Source organism: Pseudophryne corroboree, chromosome 6 (genome assembly GCF_028390025.1).
Source record: "Pseudophryne corroboree isolate aPseCor3 chromosome 6, aPseCor3.hap2, whole genome shotgun sequence".
Classification (NCBI taxonomy): domain Eukaryota; kingdom Metazoa; phylum Chordata; class Amphibia; order Anura; family Myobatrachidae; genus Pseudophryne; species Pseudophryne corroboree.
Genome location: NC_086449.1, coordinates 774,294,603 through 774,315,027, shown reverse-complemented (window position 1 = coordinate 774,315,027; position 20,425 = coordinate 774,294,603). Strand labels below are relative to the sequence as shown.

Below are 20,425 nucleotides of genomic sequence, written 5' to 3'. Positions count from 1 at the left end.
AGCTACCACTATCAGGCTGTACCACATAATGCCTCAGCGCTTCCTCCATGCTGACACGTCTAACATCAAGTCATGTGAAGGCACATAGGAGGCGGCTGTAGCTATGGCTCCCGAGGGGCGCCCCCACTGCCGCTCCTCATAGCCCTGATGCACCTCCTGCAGGGGGGTTGCAGGTTAGGGGGCACTAGGTTGAAGCTTTGCCTAGGGTGCATAGCGACCTTGCACGGAGCCTTCACGTTATGGAAGCTGTCCAAACGACTAAGGCGTCTATTTATTAAGTCTTAGGGAGACTCTCCCCTTTATCTGCCTCCAATGCTTCATAAATAGACTCCTAATTCATTTATAAACCCCACACACGCACACACGCACGCGCACGGAATTTATTTCCGTTGCTACAACTAAAAACTTGATTTACATTTTAGCATTATCCATAAAATACCTGCAAGTAGGAGGATGAGACACACTGCAAAGATATCAGGATATTCCGAGAGCCCTGGCATATCCATGGGCATTGTTCTTCTGAAAAAACTTCCAATTTCCTTTCCCACCAGCTCATCAAAAGTAGCGCTCCATGCCCGGGCAACACTGGAGGTGCCTACAAGACAACAAGTACAGTAGTTGCATCCAGAAGTCATTACAGTAGTGTTTACTGCATACTGTGGGTGACTCTTGTGTAAGCTAGCACCCTTAAAACAAGCTCTACCCCATGAAAAGATGCCATTTTCCAGAGGTAAGCAACCAATGGCTGTCCTGGCGGTTGTGGGACATCAGATTCCAGTATGCTAGTTCCACAGCGGGTTGGGTACGGGATACTGACAGTCATGATACCAGCGGTCAGAACCGCTGGTCTTCTGACCTCCGGCATCTTGACCGTTGGGATGCCAATCCCTTCCACAACAGCCCTAGCATGCCAGAACCAAAGGGATACGGTCGTTATGTCGATAGTCATTAGGTTGACCACTATTGGTCGCAATGCAGTAGGTCGACATGGTCTATAGGTCAACATGTGCTAGGTCGACGTGAAAAAGGTCAACATGAGTTTTTCACCATTTTTTTCATTTTTCCTACTTTTTCATAGTTTATGATCCACGTGGACTACAATTGGGAACGGTAACCTTGCCCGAAGCATGGTGAGCGAAGCAAGCCATGCGAGGGGACATGGTGCACTAACTGGGGTTCCCGGTCACTCTATGAAGAAAACGACAGTAAAAAAAACTTTTTTCATGTCGACCTATAGACCATGTCGACCTAGCATACCTGTTGGCCTACTGCATGTCGACCAATTGTGGTCGACCTAGTGACTGTCGACCTAAGTGTGGTCGACCCAACGATCCATACCCGAACCAAATATACTGAAACAATTAGATAAGGTGGGAGATTTATCAAACGTTCAAGAGAGATACAGTATAAAGTGCGGGCTGTAGTTTATCTTAAATGGGGGCACAGTTGGGCAGATTGTGAGAATAGTTTAATACTGTAGAATATTGGAGTGCTTTCAGAGGACTTATTTTGTGCCTATTATTTTTATCCACATGTTGCCATGCATGCTTCAATGGCTGAAATGGTACATTTGGGATATTCAAAAGCAAGTAATAGCATAAATTGGGAAAATAGAGTCCAATAATGAAATCAAGACAATGTGTACAGAGGAAGGTAAGTGGTGTGTGCATTTGGTGCCATCTGTGTGGGCATTGCTTGGCGGCAGTGCAGTCCTTGCCTATTATGTAGGAAAGCATCAGGTTCCACCCAGTGACAAAGGCCCAGAACTCCCCAACAGTTACATAGCTGTATAAGTAGGCAGATCCTGTCAGTGGGACCCGGGCCCCAAACTCAGCATAGCACAGTCCAGCCAGCATAGAGGCCAGAGCAGCAATCAGGAAGGACAGGATGATGCTTGGACCGGAGACCACCTTAGCCACCTCTCCTGCCAGGACATACACTCCAGCCCCGAGGGTGCTTCCTACACCCAGTGCCACCAGGTCCAGCAACGACAAGCAGCGGCACAGCTCAGATCCTGCCGTTCCCTCTAAGGACACTTTCTTTGTTCTGGTCAGGCTTTGGTAGAAGCGGTGTAGAACAGCATAGGACGGCATCTGAAAGTAACAGCAAATATTGCACATGGTCAATGAGGATTATTTTGCTTTTAGTTTAAAATTATATTAGTTGCTTTAGGGGGACAATTAGAACTTTGTGGACCTTCTATTAACATTTTCAAGGGGCCAATGCTTCTAGAGAGACACCTCTTTCCTCAGTGATTGTTCATTTTAACATATCAGTGCCATGGTTAATTTTATGTCTCATAGTAGTGGCCTAGATAACATTATACTACAGTGCCCCCAGTTCACATTATACCATAGTGCCCCAAGTTCACATTATGCCACAGTGCCACCAGTTCACATTGATGGACTCTTATTTACTTCACTTCTCCTCAAGCTTGGCCATTTCTTCTTCAACTTGTGCTCTTTCCGCCATGCTCTAGTACAGTGGTTCTTAAACTTTCTTGAATCTCTATGCCTCAGAGTATCAACAGTTTATTCAAGGCACCCTGGGCCAAAAGTATACTTTGGAGAAATTCAGCCTCAATAAATAAAGTAAGTAAATTGTGCTTACCCGTCACCTTTTGGTACAGTTATGTGGTGGTGGACAGGATTTGCTTCTCTTTGTCAACATATTTTATGATTGGAAGCCACCAGCACTGGTTTTACCTCTCCCAATGACCATAAATAATATGATTTGGTCCTGAACCACCAACCTGGCATCCATGCAAGTGCCCCGCGCACGGCATCCAGTTTAGGAAACACTGCTCTACTGTATTGAATATATTGTAGAGTGTATTGAATACACTAGTACAGTAGAAAGTAGCATGTCCCTTTCTGTATTAAATACAGTAACACTTGTTCTTGCTGCACCACTTGGCACTGATGGCAATAAAAGCTGGGTGCTGTGGAGGCGTACATCCAAAGCACTCAGGCCCCATACGAATGGCCCGCACTCAGAGCCAGGATAAGGGTCAGGATAAGTATTGGTGCACCCCCCCCCCCCCCCCTTCCCCCTTCCGTCATATTTTCCCAACAGGGTCATAAGGCTAGCCCTGGTGTCCAGTAAAAGCTATGATGCTCCTTCCCACATGAATATTTATATACAGTATATATATATATATAATTTATAGAACACCCATACTTACAGAATACTCCCAAGAAAATTGATTTGGGCACCAATCCTCTTATACCATCATTTATGCACTAATTTAGAGAGCTCTTTGTCATTTAATCACATCTTCTGGTATTTAAAGCACACGTTTCAAAACACTGTCATACCCAAGATTCAAGTACTGCAGTCAGACACCTTACTCAAGGAGCTATTTGCTCCTGTATGGGAAATATTAAAGTATTTTGAAATGTGGGCCTTAAATAAAGGAGTGTGTGGCTGAAGGTGCTTAGGGACGTGAGGAAGAGATGGGGGCGGGCAGGTAATCCCGGGGCAATACAAACAGTGGAGAAACAGGCGTTGGAGTTGCTCAGACTTGATATCACTCAGAGAAGTTTCACCATACTTCACAATAAACAACAAGTGCACAAGGAAAGAGCAAATACAAATAAGTCACAAGCGCTGGGAAAAGTAAAAATGATGGTACTTCCCTCTTATAGGTTGAAGCGTTGTAAATGTGTCTCCTTTGTGTTTAATCCTGTGTTCAGACAAATTCACCCGGGCTCAGTACGACACTTAGACAACATTAAATAAAACAAAACACATCATAGTGTAATATGTCCGTGATATAAATCAGTTCCCATAAGTCCCACAAATATCTCTTTTTTTGGTATATCCAACTGGTAGTGACAAGGGGATTTTTGTAGTGTGTGGATCAAAATATCCTGGATGGCATACCGCACTCACTCTGTCGAAGTGAAAATTACACCTGTAAAGGTATCTTTATATGGGTCCCGCCTTTGGACTGGAATTATTCCATATGATATTAAAGGGTTCCAAAACAGAAACTGAATGTGGGTATGTGGAAGTACACTTTTCAGTGTAGATATGTGCACATTTAAATTTCGTATAGAAGTGACATCAGATGCTGTCAAACCAATAAGGATAAGCGTACCCCGCTCACAGTGAGACAGACTACTACCCTCACGTCAAGGTTTCTTTATACTTCAGATAAAGGTAGGTGAAAGAAACATAACCGTGCAGGATTACAAGTCCATAAAAACAGGGAGTTACATTTATTGAAACATTTTCACAGCATCCTTTAAAAATCACACATGATAAAATGACTAGTGTACAATGAGGGCAAGTACTTCACACAAAAATGACCACAGGTGAAAAAAGATGAAAAAAAAAGAGTAGGGCGGTCCGGACTGCCCACTCAACAACCACCTAGATGGATCTACTAAAGGGGTCATAATTGGTGTAGTTCTTGATGTAAAAGGTCCCCTCTGTATCTGCCAATGCGTTTCAATCCTGCTGGATCCTTAGGGCATACAGAGGGGAGCAAATGAAGGGGTTATTTATACCCATACTGATTATGTGACAGGAAGTGATGTCACCTCTAATTGCTGCATCAATTATGAGCCCATATCTCAGAATTAATAGATGTCACCATTGAAATATTCTATATTCTAAGTCAGTATGGCATAAGTACATCATAAGAGGCTTTGTTTATGCATTTATTGGAGTTAGGAATGAAAAACAACTATAATAACGTTGGCCGGAAGTGGACGTCGCACCAGAAGCGTGTGTGCGTTCCACCTCGCGGTTTGCACTCCAACCGCCAGAAGTAAATACTTCCAATGGTGCAGCAAATAAAATATGTATTAGACTTAGTACCAATGAGTGGTTCTATATTTTAGGTCAAGAACATCACAGGGGACTTAATATATATTTCTTTTTCTAAAAAAATAGGATTTTAATTACCTACCGGTAAATCCTTTTCTCGTAGTCTGTAGAGGATACTGGGGTCCACATTAGTACCATGGGGTATAGACGGGTCCACTAGGAGCCTTGGGCACTTTAAGAAATCAATAGTGTGCACTGGCTCCTCCCTCTATGCCCCTCCTACCAGACTCAGTCTAGAAACTGTGCCCGAGGAGACGGACACATTCTGAGGAAGGATGCAACAGAACAGTGGTGAGATTCGAACCAGCACACACAAACAAGAGGAAAGCCAAGCTAACCAAAACTTGAACAGGAACAGCAACAGCCGAACCAATAACAATACTTAACCAAGTAACTGTGCAGGAAACACGAAGCACTGGGTGGGCGTCCAGTATCCTCTACGGACTAAGAGAAAAGGATTTATTCGTAGGTAATTAAAATCCTATTTTCTCTAATGTCCTAGAGGATAATGGGGTCCACATTAGTACCATGGGGATGTACCAAAGCTCCCAAACTGGGTGGGAGAGTGCTGAGGTTCCTGCAGAACTGATTGACCAAACTGAAGGTCCTCAGAGGCCAAAGTATCGAACTTGTAGAACTTAGCAAACGTGTTCGACCCTGACCAAGTAGCTGCTCGGCAGAGCTGTAAAGCCGAGACACCCCGGGCAGCCGCCCAGGAAGCATCCACGGACCTAGCAGAGTGGGCCTGTACTTTAGGAACCGCCAATCCTGCCGTAGAATAAGCCTGCTGGATAGTACACCTGATCCAGTGAGCAATAGACTGCTTTGAAGCAGGACACACAATTTTATTGGGATCATAGAGAACAAACAGCGAGTCAGATTTTCTGTGACAGGCTGTCCCCTTCACATAGATCTTCAAAGCCCTCCCAACATCCAAGGACTTTGAGGTAGCCGAGGTGTCAGTTCAGCTCTCCATGAAAAATCAAATAGGGGCTCTTGTGAGACAACGCCCCCAGTTCCGACACATGCCTCGCTGAAGCTAAGGCCAACAGTGTAACGGTCTTCCACGTAAGAAACTTTACGACAACCTCCTGTAAAGGCTCAAACCATTCTGATTGGAGGAACTGCAACACCACGTTGAGATCCCAAGGTGCCATGGGAGGTACAAAGGGCGGTTGGATGTGCAGAACACCCTTCAATAATGTCTGAACCTCAAGGAGGAAAGCCAATTATTTTTGGAAGAAAATGGAAAAGGCCGAAATCAGGACCTTAATGGAGCCCAGGCATAGGCCCACATCCACACCTGACTGCAGAAAAAAAAGAAAACGACCCAGTTGAAATTCCACCGTAGGAACTTTCCTGTTTTCACACCAAGAGACGTATTTCATCCAAATACGGTGGTAATGCTGAGACATTACCCCTTTTCTGGCTTCGATCAAAGTCGGAATAACCTTATCCGGGATTCCTTTCCGGGCTAGAATTTGACATTCAACCTCCATGCCGTCAAACGTAGCCGTGTTAAGTCTTGATAGATGAACGGCCTCTGTTGTAGAAGATCCTCTCGAAGAGGCAGAGACCACGGGTCCTCTAGGAGCATCTCCAGAAGATCCGCATACCAGGCCCTTCTTGGCCAGTCAGGAGCAATAAGAATTGCTTGAACCTTTTCCCTTTTTATTCTTATGAGAATTCTTGGGATCAATGGAAGAGGTGGAAACACGTAAACCATCTGGTAGACCCATGGAGCCACTGGTTGTGGGTCCCTCGACCTGGGACAATACCGCTTGAGCTTCTTGTTGAGACGAGAGGCCATCATGTCTAATTGTGGGATTCCCCACCTTCGTGTCAAGGACTCGAACACCTGGGAGTAAATTCCTCACTCTCCTGGGTGGAGGTCATGTCTGCTGAGGAAGTCTGCTTCTCTGTTGTCCACTCCCGGAAAGAAGATTGCCGACAACACCATGAATGGCCTGATCTTGAAGAAGATGTGATGCCTGTAGAAGGGCGTTGTATATGGCCCTAGTTCCAGAATGTTGATTGGAAGAATGGTTTCCTGATTTGACCATTTTCCTTGGAACTGTTCCCCCTGGGTGACTGCTCCCCAACCTCTGAGGCTTGCGTCTGTGGTTAGCAGAATCCAATTTTGAATCCTGAACCTTCTACCCTTAGGTGAGAAGTCTGAAGCCACCCCAGAAGAGAAATCCTGGCTTTTGGCGACAGACGTATCCTTTGGTGCATGTGAAGATGCGATCCGGACCATTTGTCCAACAGATCCAGCTGGAAGGGTCTTGCATGAAACCTTCCATACTGCAGAGCCTCTTAAGAGGCTACCATCTTCCCCGGAAAGGCGAATGCATAGATGCACCGATATCTGGGTTAGTTTTAGAACATCCCGCACCATTGAATGGATTACCAATGCCTTTTCCAACGGAAGTAATACCTTTTGTTCCTCCGTATCCAGTATCATCCCCAGGAACGGAAGCCTCCGTGTTGGTTCCAGGTGGGATTTTGGTAGGTTCAGAATCCGTGATTTATGAAGGACAGATCCTGTCAAACCAACTTACTTGGCTTTTATGAAACAGTAAGCGCAAACCTAGATCAGGGTAAAGACGTGGATGTAATCTTTTTAGACTTTGCCAAAGCGTTCGATACTGTACCACACATGAGACTTATATACAAGCTACAAGAATCAGGGCTAGGAAGCACAATATGCACTTGGGTCAAAAACTGGTTAGATAATAGGAAGCAGCGCGTTGTGGTTAATGGATCTTTTTCAACTTGGACTGAAGTGCTAAGTGGTGTGCCGCAAGGCTCAGTATTAGGACCGCTATTGTTCAATATTTTCATTAACGACCTAACAGAAGGTCTAGAGAGCATGGTGTAAATTTTTGCAGATGATACCAAATTGTGTAAGGCTATAAATACAGAGGAGGATGCCGAGTCTCTTCAGAACGACTTAGTTAAATTAGAAGCATGGGCAGCCAAATGGAGAATGCGCTTCAACACAGACAAGTGTAAGGTAATGCACTGTGGTAACAAGATCAAAAATTACACCTACCTACTAAATGGGGTAAAATTAGGGGATTCTGTACTGGAAAAGGACTTAGGTGTCCTCATAGATAGCAAGCTAAGCAGTAGTACCCAAAGTAGGACTGCAGCAAAGAAGGCTAATAAGATATTAGCATGCATAAAACGGGGTATTGATGCTAGGAACGAGAGTATTATACTCCCGTTATATAAATCACTAGTGAGGCCACACCTTGAATACTGTGTACAGTTCTGGGCACCGTACTACAAAAAGGATATCCTGGAGCTTGAAAAGGTACAGAGGAGGGCGACCAAACTAATTAAGGGCATGGAGACGATGGAATACAAGGAAAGGCTTGAAAGACTAGGCATGTTTACATTGGAAAAGCGGCGACTAAGAGGGGATATGATCAACATCTACAAATATATAAGGGGACAATACACAGAGCTTGCGCGGGACCTGTTTTTGGTTAGATCAACACAGAGGACTCGTGGACACTCGCTCAGGTTAGAGGAAAGGAGATTCCGCACAATACGGCGTAAAGGCTTTTTCACGGTAAGGACAATACGTGTTTGGAATTCCCTGCCCGAGGGAGTTGTGATGGCGGAATCTGTCAACACCTTTAAGAATGGGTTAGATAAATTCCTATTGGATAAGGATATCCAGGGGTATGGTGCATAGTCATGCATTATAGTTACTATAAATAGGGATAAAATGCAATGGCTGACAGCAGCATCAGTCAGAAATTTTAGTCAAATCATCATGCATAGGACACCACAAATAGGTTGAACTCGATGGACAGTTGTCTTTTTTCAGCCTCAGATACTATGTTACTATGTTACTATGTGATACTGCAGTAGTCGGGTTGAGAGGGCAATGCTGTCCAACAAACTCTCTCTGGATGGTGCTTTTATCAGCAGGTCATCCAGGTACGGTATTATGTTCACTCCTTGCTTGCGGAGGAGAAACCTCATCTCTGCCATTACCTTGGTGAACACCCTTGGTGCCGTTGGCCAAATGGCAGGGCCTTGAACTGGTAGTGACAGTCCTGTAATGCAAACTTTAGAGAAACCTGATGAGGCGGCCAAATCGGAATATGAAGGCACGCATCCTTGATATCCAAAGACACCAGGAATTCCCCTTCTTCCAGACCGGAGATCACCGCTCTCAGAGACTCAATCTTGAAATTTCAACACCTGTAAGTATGGGTTCAGTGACTTGAGGCTTAAAATGGGCCTCACCGATCCGTCCGGTTTCGGTACCACAAACAGGTTTATATAATAATCTTTGTTTTGCAGTTGAAGTGGAACTGGAACACTTACCTGAGTCAGTACCAGTTTTTGAATTGCTGCCTGTAAAGTCATGCTTGCTTCTGGAGAAGCTGTTAAGCCTGATTCGAATAATCTGAGAGGTGGGAGTTCCTGAAACTCCAGTCTGTATCCCTGGGTGATAAGATCTTTGACCCAGGGATCCTGGCACGATGTTGCCCATATGAATCGGGTTCCCACCTGCCAGTCTTCCAGGCAGTGTGGTCCACCGTCATGCAGAAGGCTTAGAGGAAGCAGAACTGGAGGTCTGTTCCAGCGAACCTGCAGATGCCGGTTTTCTGGGTTTACCTCTAGCGCCTCTGAAGGCTGTAGAGGAACCCCTGGATTTATTCTTAAATTTGGCTGTCCGAAAGGACTGCAAAGTTGGAGCAGAGGAGGACTTCCCAGTTGGGTGCTGCGGAAGGAAGATATGCAGACTGAAGGGAAATGTAGGGGTGGGATTTGCAACCCCCCCCCCCCCTCTGTCTGAAGATATGCAGACTTACCCAAAGTTGCCTTGGATATCTCCAAACAAGACCTCACCTGTGAACGGTAGGCTCTCTACGCCTTTCCTGGAATCCGCGTCCGCAGTCCACCGGCGTATCCATACGCCCCTGCGTGCTAACACTGCCTTGGCAGTGACGCGTGCGTTGAGCAGGCATATTTCTTTTGTGGCCTCCACCATAAAATTTGCAGAGTCTTGTATATGTTGCGGGAGCAAAACGATCTCTCCCCTGTGTAGAAAATCCAAATCGTCAATTAGGTTACCTGACCATTTTTTCAATGGCCCTAGTGATCCATGCACAAGCAATAGTGAGTCTCTGGGCCACCCCCGCAGCTGTGTAGAGGGATTTGAGAGTTTCAATCTTGCAGTCAGCCGTTTCCTTTAAGGAGGCTGCGCCTGGGACAGGTAAAGTAATTAATTTTACATGACAATCTAGATACAGATGAGTCTATGATCGGTGGGTTTTCCCATTTCTTCCCATGCTCCTGAGGGAAAGAGAAGGAAATGAGCAACCTCTTAGGAAAAGTAGCTGAGGATTTCATCTTTACATTAAAATAAAATTCCTCCCTGTCTACTGTCACCTTATCAGGAACCTGCAAAACATCTCTAATAGCTTCTATCAGAGCGAGCTTGCAGCCCCTGAGCCAGAGCTGCATCACCCCCCCTCTCCCCTATATCCACCTCACCATCCCCTGCATCTGAGGCATCTTCATCAGTGTCAGCTTGCAAGATCTGGGCCAGTGTACGCTTTTGTGGACCAATGGTAGGGGTTTGAGGCGCTGGTGTAGGAGCTGAATTTCTATTCATCAGGTCATCCACAGACTTTCTTAAGTATTGCATCTCTTTCCCATTATGGGATAATTTATTTAAATATTATATCCCCTTTATGGAATCCAACTATGCTGGATCGGACCTACTAACCTGAGAATGTGTACTGAGTACAGTGTAATGATCCCCCAGGGGGAGAGAAACACTCTGCTGTGTAGGAAACACACTCCTTGTGGTGTGTACACAGTCACACAGGGAGATTTTTTCTTACGATTTTGACTACATAGTCAAAATCGTAAGAAAAGTTAGTGCAGATCGATGCGTGGTCCCGCGCGGTCGGCATCGCAAGCCTAGATAGACTGTGCAGGCAAATCAATTTTGACTATCTCTATAGAAGAGATAGTCAAAATTGACAGCCAAAATCGCACATAGGGGGTCATTCCGAGTTGTTCGCTCGGTAATTTTCTTCGCATCGCAGCGTTTTTCCGCTAACTGCGCATGCGCAATGTTCGCACTGCGACTGCGCCAAGTAAATTTGCTATGCAGTTAGGTATTTTACTCACGGCATTACGAGGTTTTTTCTTCGTTCTGGTGATCGTAATGTGATTGACAGGAAGTGGGTGTTTCTGGGCGGAAACTGGCCGTTTTATGGGAGTGTGTGAAAAAACTCTACCGTTTCTGGAAAAAACGCAGGAGTGGCTGGAGAAACGGGGGAGTGTCTGGCCGAACGCTGGGTGTGTTTGTGACGTCAAACCAGGAACGACAAGCACTGAACTGATCGCACTGGCAGAGTAAGTCTCGAGCTACTCAGAAACTGCACAGAGAAGTCTTTTCGCAATATTGCGAATCTTTCGTTCGCAATTTTGAGAAGCTAAGATTCACACCTAGTAGGCGGCGGCTTAGCGTGTGCAAAGCTACTAAAAGCAGCTTGCGAGCGAACAACTCGGAATGACCCCCCTAGGGGGTAATTCTGAGTTGATCGAAGCAGCAAGTTTGTTAGCAATTGGGTAAAACCATGTGCACTGCAGGTGTGGCAGATATAACATTTGCATAGAGAGTTAGATTTGGGTGGGTTATTTTGTTTCTGTGCAGGGTAAATACTGGCTGCTTTATTTTTACACTGCAATTTAGATTTCAGTTTGAATACACCCCACCCAAATCTAACTCTCTCTGCACATGTTACATCTGTCCCCCCTGCAGTGCACATGGTTTTGACCAACTGCTAACGAAGTTCCTTCTGCGATCAACTCAGAATTACCCCCATAGTCAGTATCACAAGCACACTCATTATGTGCTTGCGATGCCGACCTAGCCCCTGTCGCATAGTGAGAATCGGGCATAGCCCGAATCTCACTATGTGTATGGGCATTTAGACATTGTATACAGGTTAAGCACAATTAACCAACAGAGCCCTCTAGGGAAACACAGAGTTATTAGATAAGCTGAAGGCTGCATAAGCCTGAGGCCATATAAGAGATCCACTTTTTGTGATTGGTTGTTTAAATGACTAAGCAGTTGCTAGGCAGATCAGTTTCCCTGTTGGGTTTTTTCCTATTGGATTAGAAGGTTGTGCATCAGGATTAATGGGAGGGTCTTAGGATAGTATATAGGTGGGGGCCCTTTTCCTAGACTTCCTCTTGCCATTCATTGTATGGCCCAGGAAGGATAAGTATATCATTACTTATATAATTTGTTTATTCATTGTTGTTATTCATTGTTTATTCATTGCAGTGCATTTTACCCCCCTTTTTGCTGCTGATTTTGCCTGTTAGGTGCCAGGGTATTTGCGGCTGTGTCTCCCCCCCTCCTAGCATGCCGCGGCCTAGGCGTTCTGCCCCTCCCCCTCGACACCTCGTGGAGGCTGGGGGCACCCCCCGCTCCCGTTCCCCTAGTGCTGGGCCCCGGAGGCTGTTTCCTGCTGCTGCGGACAGGCGGCGGGGGCGGGCAGTGACGGCCCGCTGCCCGGCCAGCCGGGGGCTGGCGGCCAGCGGGCGCGCTACACGTGGCGCGCGGTCGCCCCCAGCAGCCCAGTCTTCGGCGCCGTCTCCAGCACACGGCGCGCTGATCAGCGCCGGGCCTCTCCTGCCTTCCCCGCGGGCGGCTCTCGGCGGCGGCTCGGGTGCCCACGTGGTGCCGGGCGGCCGCGGCCGGGCTGCAAGCGGTGAGGGGGGGGGCGGTGCGCAAGTGGGGGTTATGAGCCTGGGACAGCGGGGAGAGCCCCCCGCTGTACCCAGAGCGGTGCATGAACCACAGGCACCCCTATCAGGCGTGGGGCCTATAGCGCCCAGGTATTTAATTGGGGATGGGGGGTTGTCGAACCCTGGTGTGGCCGGGGCGGGGGACGTGGCAGTGGCTGCTGCTGCGCCCGCCCCGGCTTCGGGGACGGGACAAGATTTCACGGATGTGGACCCGACATCGGGGGCCTGTTTTATGGGCCCCTGGTCGTCAGTCGCGCCGCCGCCCGTGGCGGCATCCCCATTCGTCGGTTTTCAAACCCCCCCCCCCCCCGTACTGCCGGGGGCATTGCAGCTAGTGGCAACGCAGGCGTCCATCGCGGCGTCTTACCATACACCCGGCCCAGCTCCTTCCTTCGCAGCTCAGCAAGGCTTCACGGGGAGCCAGTCCTTCCACGGGGGTTTTCCGTGGCCGCTGGCGCCGGCGTTCTCCTTAGCGGCCAGCATGCCCTCCATGGGCTTCGTGGTGGCGTCCGGTCCGCAATTTTGCCCGCACATAGCCGGCGCGGGCGCCGGCGTACAGACCACATGGTCGGTCGGCGGCCCCCGAGTCGCGGTGCCCCTCCCTGCCTTTGCGGGCTTGCAATCGGGGCAGCCGCTGGGCGGCGGGAGTCAGGTAGCGCGGGGTTGGCCACCCCTCGCAGCACCCCCTCAGTTCCTTCCGATGTCATCCGGCTGGGCGGGGGCGAGCGGCTACACGCCGCATACTGCGTGGCGGCCTTCTTACCCCGCGGGTTTCGGTGCCGGGGGCGGGGCTGCCTTCACGCAATCAGGCGGGTACGCCTCGGTGGGGGGTCCTCCCCTGCAGCTTCCCGCCGGCCCTTCACTGCGGAGCGGCTGGGCGGGGCCTCCTCCCCCGCAGGTTCAACACATTGTTGATGATGTTTTGGTCTCTTCTGCGCCTGTTGTCCCCTCTGTTTCTCCCTCACAGGTTCCGGCTAGTTCCGGGGCTACGCCCGCCAGGAGGCGGGAGACGGCCGCGGCGTCGACAGGGGAGGTGCGACCACCAGCAGGGGCGGGGGCAGCGGACGACGCGGTTCCGGGTCCTTCTACCACAGGTGAGCTAAACCTTCCTTTACACATGTCGACCTGTAGTTCTTCATCCTCTAGCAGTGTTTCGTCCGGTTCTCCGCGGCGCCCGCGTAAATTGGCTAGACTCATCGCGCGGCGTATGGCGAAGGAGGCACATAAGGTGGCCGCGCCTGCGACGGTGGTCCCTCCTGACCCCCCCCCCCCCGTTATGGGGAGATGGTACATTGTGCCAACACTGCAGTTACACGGGGGGTTCGTAAGCGCATGCGGGAAAAAATCCGGAAGGGGAAGTACGTAGACATATTCACCCTTACGGAGGAAATGCGACAGGGTTTTGACGCAGCCAAGAAGCCGGGTGGCATTGGGGAAAATGCGTTTCGCAATTTTCACCAGTGGTTACGTGGTTTTTTGGTTTTCACGGCTTGCTACACGGAATCGCGTCCCTCAGAGTATGCCAACTTAGTTAAATATTTGTTTTTGGTACACGACATGTACTTAAAATCCAAGGGTTCCGCGTGGTGGGATTACGACGAGAAGTTCCGTCGCAATCAGGATGGCAACCCCATCCTGCCCGCGGGTTTTAAGGATGGCGAGGTGTGGTTGGAGGTCACGCAGCAGGTCAAGCCCACCCCGGACGTCACGGTCAAGAAGCCCGGGGCGGCCGGGGCTGCGGGTTCCCGCTTGTTAGGGAAAGGCAAGTGCTTCGCCTATAACGACGGCAAATGCGTCAAAGGAGCGAGTTGTCGTTTTCGCCACTCATGTAAGTTGTGCGGGGCGAGTCACCCGGCCAAGGATTGCACCTCGGCGGCAAGCGGTAAGCCCGCCACTTCCGCCGAGGCCAGGGGAGTTGGCAAGTAAGGCCTTCTCCCCGATCCGAGTTCCCGAGTTACAGCGCTGGCTTAGCTTGTACCCCGATGAAGCGGCAGCGTCGTTTCTATTGGAGGGCTTTCGGCACGGTTTTCGTTTGCCCATTTCGGATTCGGTGCATGTGGTGGCGCGCCAGAATTTGAGATCGGCTCGCGAATTCCCGCAGGAGGTCCAGCGGAAAGTGGACGGGGAGATTGGCCTAGGGCGCATGGCTGGGCCCTACGCCTTTCCCCCGCTGCTCTCCTTGTGCATTTCCCCAGTAGGGGTGGTGCCCAAGAAGGCCGCGGGCAAGTTTCGCTTAATACAGCACTTGTCGCACCCTCCGGGGGCGTCAGTCAACGATGCGATTCCGGAGGCGAAGTGCAGGGTACGTTATCAGTCTTTTGATGACGCGCTGCGCTTGGTGCGGGATTGTGGTCCGGGGGGTCTGTTGGCAAAATTGGACGTGGAGTCGGCCTTTCGCCTACTCCCGCTGCACCCAGATTCCCTTCGGTTTCTTGGTTTCAAATTAGGGGGCGAATTTTACGTGGATCGGTGTCTCCCCATGGGTTGCTCTGTCTCCTGCGCCTACTTTGAGAGTTTTAGCACATTTTTGCACTGGTGCGTCCAGACCGCCTCAGGTCAACGGGGGGTGGCTCACTACCTGGACGACTTTCTCTTTGTGGGGCCCGGGGACAGTTCGATCTGTGGGGACATTCTGTCGGTGGCCCGATCGTTATTCAACGATTTAGGGGTGCCCGTCGCGCAGGACAAGTGCGAGGGCCCTTGCACTTGTCTTAGCTATCTGGGTATTGAAATTGACACGGTGGGGGGTTGCTGTCGCCTGCCCGAGGATAAAGTGCGTAAGCTTTTGGGTTTAATTACTGACGGTTTAGGCAAACGCAGGGTTCGGCTTAAGCAGGTGCAGTCTTTGCTGGGTTCTCTCAATTTTGCGTGCCGGATTATCCCCATGGGTAGGATTTTCTGTCGCAAACTGGAGCGGGCCACGGTGGGGACGGTCCGGCAGAGTCACACCATGTACCTTTCCCGCGAGATCAGAGATGATTTGCGGATTTGGGTCTCTTTCCTGGTGTCCTTCAACAGGGAGGTTTTGTGGCCCGCGCCTTGTTGTTCCAGTAGGCAGCTGCAATTGTTCACGGATGCCTCAGGCAGTCGAGGTTTTGGCGCGTTTTTTGCTGGTGCATGGTGCGCTGCGGCTTGGCCGGCCTCTTGGGTAACGCGTGGGTTTACCAAGAACCTCCTTTTGCTGGAATTGTTCCCGATCATAGTGGCTCTTGAATTATGGGCCGGCCAGTTCGCAAATAGGGACATCTCGTTTCGTTGCGACAACTTGGGGGTGGTACATGCGATTAATAATCAGCGTTCCCCCTCGCCGCAGGCTCTGAGGCTGCTACGGCATCTAGTGTTAGTTTGCTTGCAGCGCAATATTAATTTCAGGGCCCGCCACGTTCCTGGAGTTGACAATGGAATTGCGGATGCATTGTCTCGGTTCCAGTTTGACAAATTCAGGGCGTTGGTCCCGGGAGCGGCGGCGGAGGGGTTACAGTGCCCACCTTCTGTCTGGCAGATGGTCGAGTCGGGTTAACTGCTTTAGCCAGGTGTGCTCTGGCTCCCTCCACTCTCCGAGCATATGATGCAGCCTGGCGGGATTGGTCGGTCTTTCAGGGTAGGTACGGGGCAGCAGGTGAGTCCTCGGCTGACGCCCTGTTGACCTTTGTTTGGGAACATTACCAAAACGGTAGGTCAAAAGCGGCCATGGCAGCTGCCCTTGCGGGCATTTCTTTTCACTCGCGGCTCCACGGGATGACGGACCCCACTGGGTCTTTTGTCCTTTCCAGAGCGCTGAAAGGTTGGGCTAGGTTGCGCCCGGCGCCTGCGGACTCACGTAGGCCTATAACGTTGCAGCTTCTAACAGATTTACTGCGGGTGCTGCCTCAAATTGCGTCCTCGGAATTCGAGGTCGCGTTGTTTCGTTGTGCGTATGCCCTGGCCTTTTTCGGGGTTTTCCGAGTGAGCGAGTTGGTGGCATGCAGCAAGGTGTCTCGGGAGTCGGGTTTGCTTTACGAAAATGTGCGATTGCAGGAGGGCCTGTTGCTCTGTAGGATTGTGCGATCCAAGACAGATCAAACAGGTCGGGGTCGCTGGTTGTCCTTGGAGGCTCAGGTGGAACCGGGTGTTTGCCCGCTGCGGTTGACGCAGGAGTATGTACGGTTGAGGCCTCCGGGGGGCGACCAGCTGCTGGTGCACGCGCAGGTGGACCCTCTGACAAAGTTTCAATTTGCTGCTGTGTTCAAAAAATGTTTGGCGGCGTTGGGCTTGCAGGGGGCGGACTTCGGTACCCATTCCTTTCGGATTGGGGCGGCTACCCATGCAGCGGCTACAGGTTCATCCCCTGCGGCTATTCGGGAGCTGGGCCGTTGGAAGTCGGCCTCCTATAGGTCCTATGTCCGTTTGGATAAGTTATAGTTGCGCCGGTTGCGCTAACCCAAAAACGTGTTTAATCGTCGGTTTTTGAACGCTTACCGTTCAGGAATCGAGGGTGTGAAGTGAATTTTTAAAATTTTTCCTCTGAGGGGGCCTAATTTCAATTGGCTGTTCTATCAAGGTCCACGGGAGGTTTTTTGATTTTTCTCCTTCACTTGGGTTTCATTTTGTTACGTTGTGCTTTATGTATGGTTTATGTTCATAATCTGATGTTAGGATATTTTCTTTTGCAGCTGTCATCAATTTTGGGGACCAAGTATGGCTGGTTGGTCATTCCTATATTTTTTGGGCGGCAAAACATCCCATGGCAGCTAGGTCGACTGAGGTTTTTGGGTCCAGGCAATTGAGATGGTTAGGTGTGCAAGGTATGTTATGGGGTGATTTGTTGCGGGTCCTTTTTTCCCGGGAGCGCCGCTGGGGTCGCCCTAGTTGTATCGTCATTCATTTGGGGGGTAATGATCTAGGTCGAGTTAAGGGCATAGATTTGATTTTGTCCGTTAAGGTGGATGTGGTGGCGATCCGTTGTCACTGGCCAGGAGTCGTCATTGTTTGGTCGGAGATGGTGCCACGTTTCCACTGGCGTGGTGCGGTGCGTTTCTCGGCGTTGGAGAAAGCACGCAAAAAGGTGAATTCGGCGGTGTCTCTTTTTGTCAAGGCCATAGGTGGAGTGGCGATCAGGCATCCTCTCCTGGTGCTAAGGAACAGGCAGTGCTACAGGGACGACGGGGTTCATCTTTCTCCGGAAGGCGTGCAGTTTTTCCTGGAGGATATTTTTGGTCTTTTTCGGTAGGACTATTTAGTTTTATTAGTTGGTTATTGTTGTGGTTGCGGATGGCGGTGGCGGTTTGGTAAACCTTGGTGGCGGGAAGTCGCTGCCAACCAGCTGTCACACAGGCATAAGTGGTCATTGTGGGGCTCCCTCTTTAGAAGGACGGCAGGTGTGTCCTTTTCTTGCGGTTGGACATTTAGACGTTCCCCTGCGGGAACCGAACGTTTTCCAGAGAAGGAGGGGTAAGGCCAGCACAATGCGGGTTATGCGGGAAGGAGGCGGGGTAGGTGTACTCCCCTCCTTGGTTGGTGGTTTTCATCTAGGTGACTGGTGCTGGTGTTTGGCAGCGACTTTCTGTTTGCCATCCTCCAAAACTAAATTTAAATCTATATTCAAAATCAATTCTAATTCGATCACAATTATAGTTTAAAGAGTTGGTCAGCGATTAATAAACATCGTCTGACCTTTAACTCCAGCTACGGTGTCCGTGTCTTTATTTCAGTGTGTGGTGTTGTTAATTTAGTGATAAGCTAGCGTAAAGAAAAGGTTTATGTAATCACAATAAAGTTATGAGCGCCTTAGGAAACCAGCCACACAGCACCCCCTTCAGCTAATAATAATCTCAGCTGGGCGCAGACTAAGTACTCTTAATAGGGTATTAGTACTTATAATTACTGTTTCCCCCCTTTTGTGGAGGAGCTCTGCTTCCCTGTCAGCGTCTTCAGTGTGAGTTGCAGAGAGAAAATGGTGCTGGTGAGCTGCTGTATCCGCTCATTGTGAAGACCCGCCCCCTTAATGGCGCTCGGCTTCCCGCTTTTTTCTACTGGCCTGTGGTAATTTTTATGCCTAACAGAGGGTTAATACCCTTGAAAGTTATGATAGCCAGTGTGGGTATGCATTGGTGGCTCAGCGCGCCCCTCACAGCGGGACACACGTCTGTGTATGTCCTCTGAGCCCCCTGGAGCGCAGCCTGCACTTAGAGCTGTGCTTCTAAGCTTGTGCTGCCATTCCCGCCGGCAACCCGCTAACCGGGATGCCGGCGCTGTACTCACCGCTCTTCTATCTTCTGGCTCTGTTAGAGGTGGCGGCGTGCTGCGGGAGGGTATGCTCAGGGCCGGATCTAGGCCTTGTGGCGCCCAGGGTGAAAAAATAGGGGTGTGGCTTCAGAGAAGGGGCGTGGTCAGTTATGCCCCCTGTAGCTGTGCCCTCAGCAGTTGTGCCCCCTGTACTGTGCCCCCAATACTGTGCCCTAAGTAGCGCCGATCACCAAAAAAATTAAAATAAATAACAAATTACTCACCATCCCCGCTCCTGTTTCCCGACCGCTGTCCTCCGTCTCCGGCCGCCGGCACCGCTCCTCGAATCTATGGGAGAGACGTCATGACGTCTCTCCCATAGCACAGCACAGACACTAGAAGTCAATTATGACCCCTAGCGTCTATGTGCCGGTCCCACAATGCCGTGAGGTGTGCAATGCTGTCATCGTGCACCGCACAGCACCCGCGGGACACCACCAGTAGCGGATATTGCCACGGCGGCGGCGCCCTCCGGAAGGCGGCACCCCGGGCAAAAATCATGTGTGCCCGTAGCAAGATCCGCCTCTGGGTACGCTCGCCGTGGTGAGGCTTGCAAATTACTCCCTCAGGAGTTCAGTGTCCTGTCAGCGGAGAACCAGGACCATTAACTCTTTAGGAAGTTGGGTCATTCTCCCCCTAAGTCTCACGAAGCAGGCAGGCTGTTGCCAAACAGCGCTGTCTGAAAATAACAAACAGAAAAAATAAATGTAGAAAACTCTTCAGAAGCTCTCCTAAGCATGACCGGCTCTTCCAGGCACATTTTCTAAACTGAGTCTGGTAGGAGGGGCATAGAGGGAGGAGCCAGTGTGCACTATTGATTTCTTAAAGTACCCAAGGATCCTAGTGGACCTGTCTATACCCCATGGTACTAATGTGGACCCCGGTATCCTCTAGGACGTAAGAGAAATGAGAACTAGCTGTACTACAGCCCGCCGGAGCTGGACGCCGTGTCGGAAGTGTGCGTGCGTTCCACCTCAAGGCTTGCGTTCCAGACACCGGAAGTATGTACTTCCGATGTTGCAGGAAATAAAAAGGCAGTGTTCTGGTCTCTCACTTACATTAACTTTCTGTCTCGAATGTACATCAAGATATCTTTATAGTGGAACGGGACCTTAATTTCAGACACTCCCCACAGATTCATAAGAAACACACTAACATGTTAATTCTTTCTCGCGTGCCCCTCAAGGTTTATTTCTATCCTCTCCAGGAATATATGTACATGAATCCGTCAGGTGAGTAAAAAAAAGTGTTTTAATGATTCCTCAATTGATCCACAACACAGTAAATATAATCCACAGTAAAACTCTACACAAAAAGGTAAAAAAAAGTCAGCTGTCACCAAAAAGAAGATCTGTTGTAGGTGTGGACTCACACACTGAACCCGGCTGCAGTCTCGGCCAATTCAGTGTTGGTGGTGGAAAAAAGTCCTAATCCTTCTGGGTGGCTTCCCGGCTTTATGAATGATGGCTTCAATGCAGAGCCGTCTTAACAGCAATGCACTGGGGCCCCTACCCACCCATCA

At 49.7% G+C, this 20,425-nt stretch overlaps 1 protein-coding gene across 6 annotated transcripts in view; it reads right to left on the bottom strand.

Moving 5' to 3' along the window:
- LOC134933461 (cationic amino acid transporter 2-like) overlaps positions 1–20,425 on the bottom strand; it is a 170,239-nt gene that overhangs the window by 26,031 nt on the left and 123,783 nt on the right. For all 6 annotated transcript variants that reach the window (XR_010179710.1, XM_063928686.1, XM_063928685.1 and 3 more), the window contains 2 exons: positions 1,718–2,093; positions 440–595 (listed from right to left, as the gene is read on the bottom strand). Coding sequence is in view for 5 of the 6 variants with exons in the window: in XM_063928686.1 (XP_063784756.1) it covers positions 440–595; positions 1,718–2,093 (532 nt within the window). In the remaining variant the exon portion in view is untranslated. The remainder of the gene's footprint in view (positions 1–439; positions 596–1,717; positions 2,094–20,425) is intronic.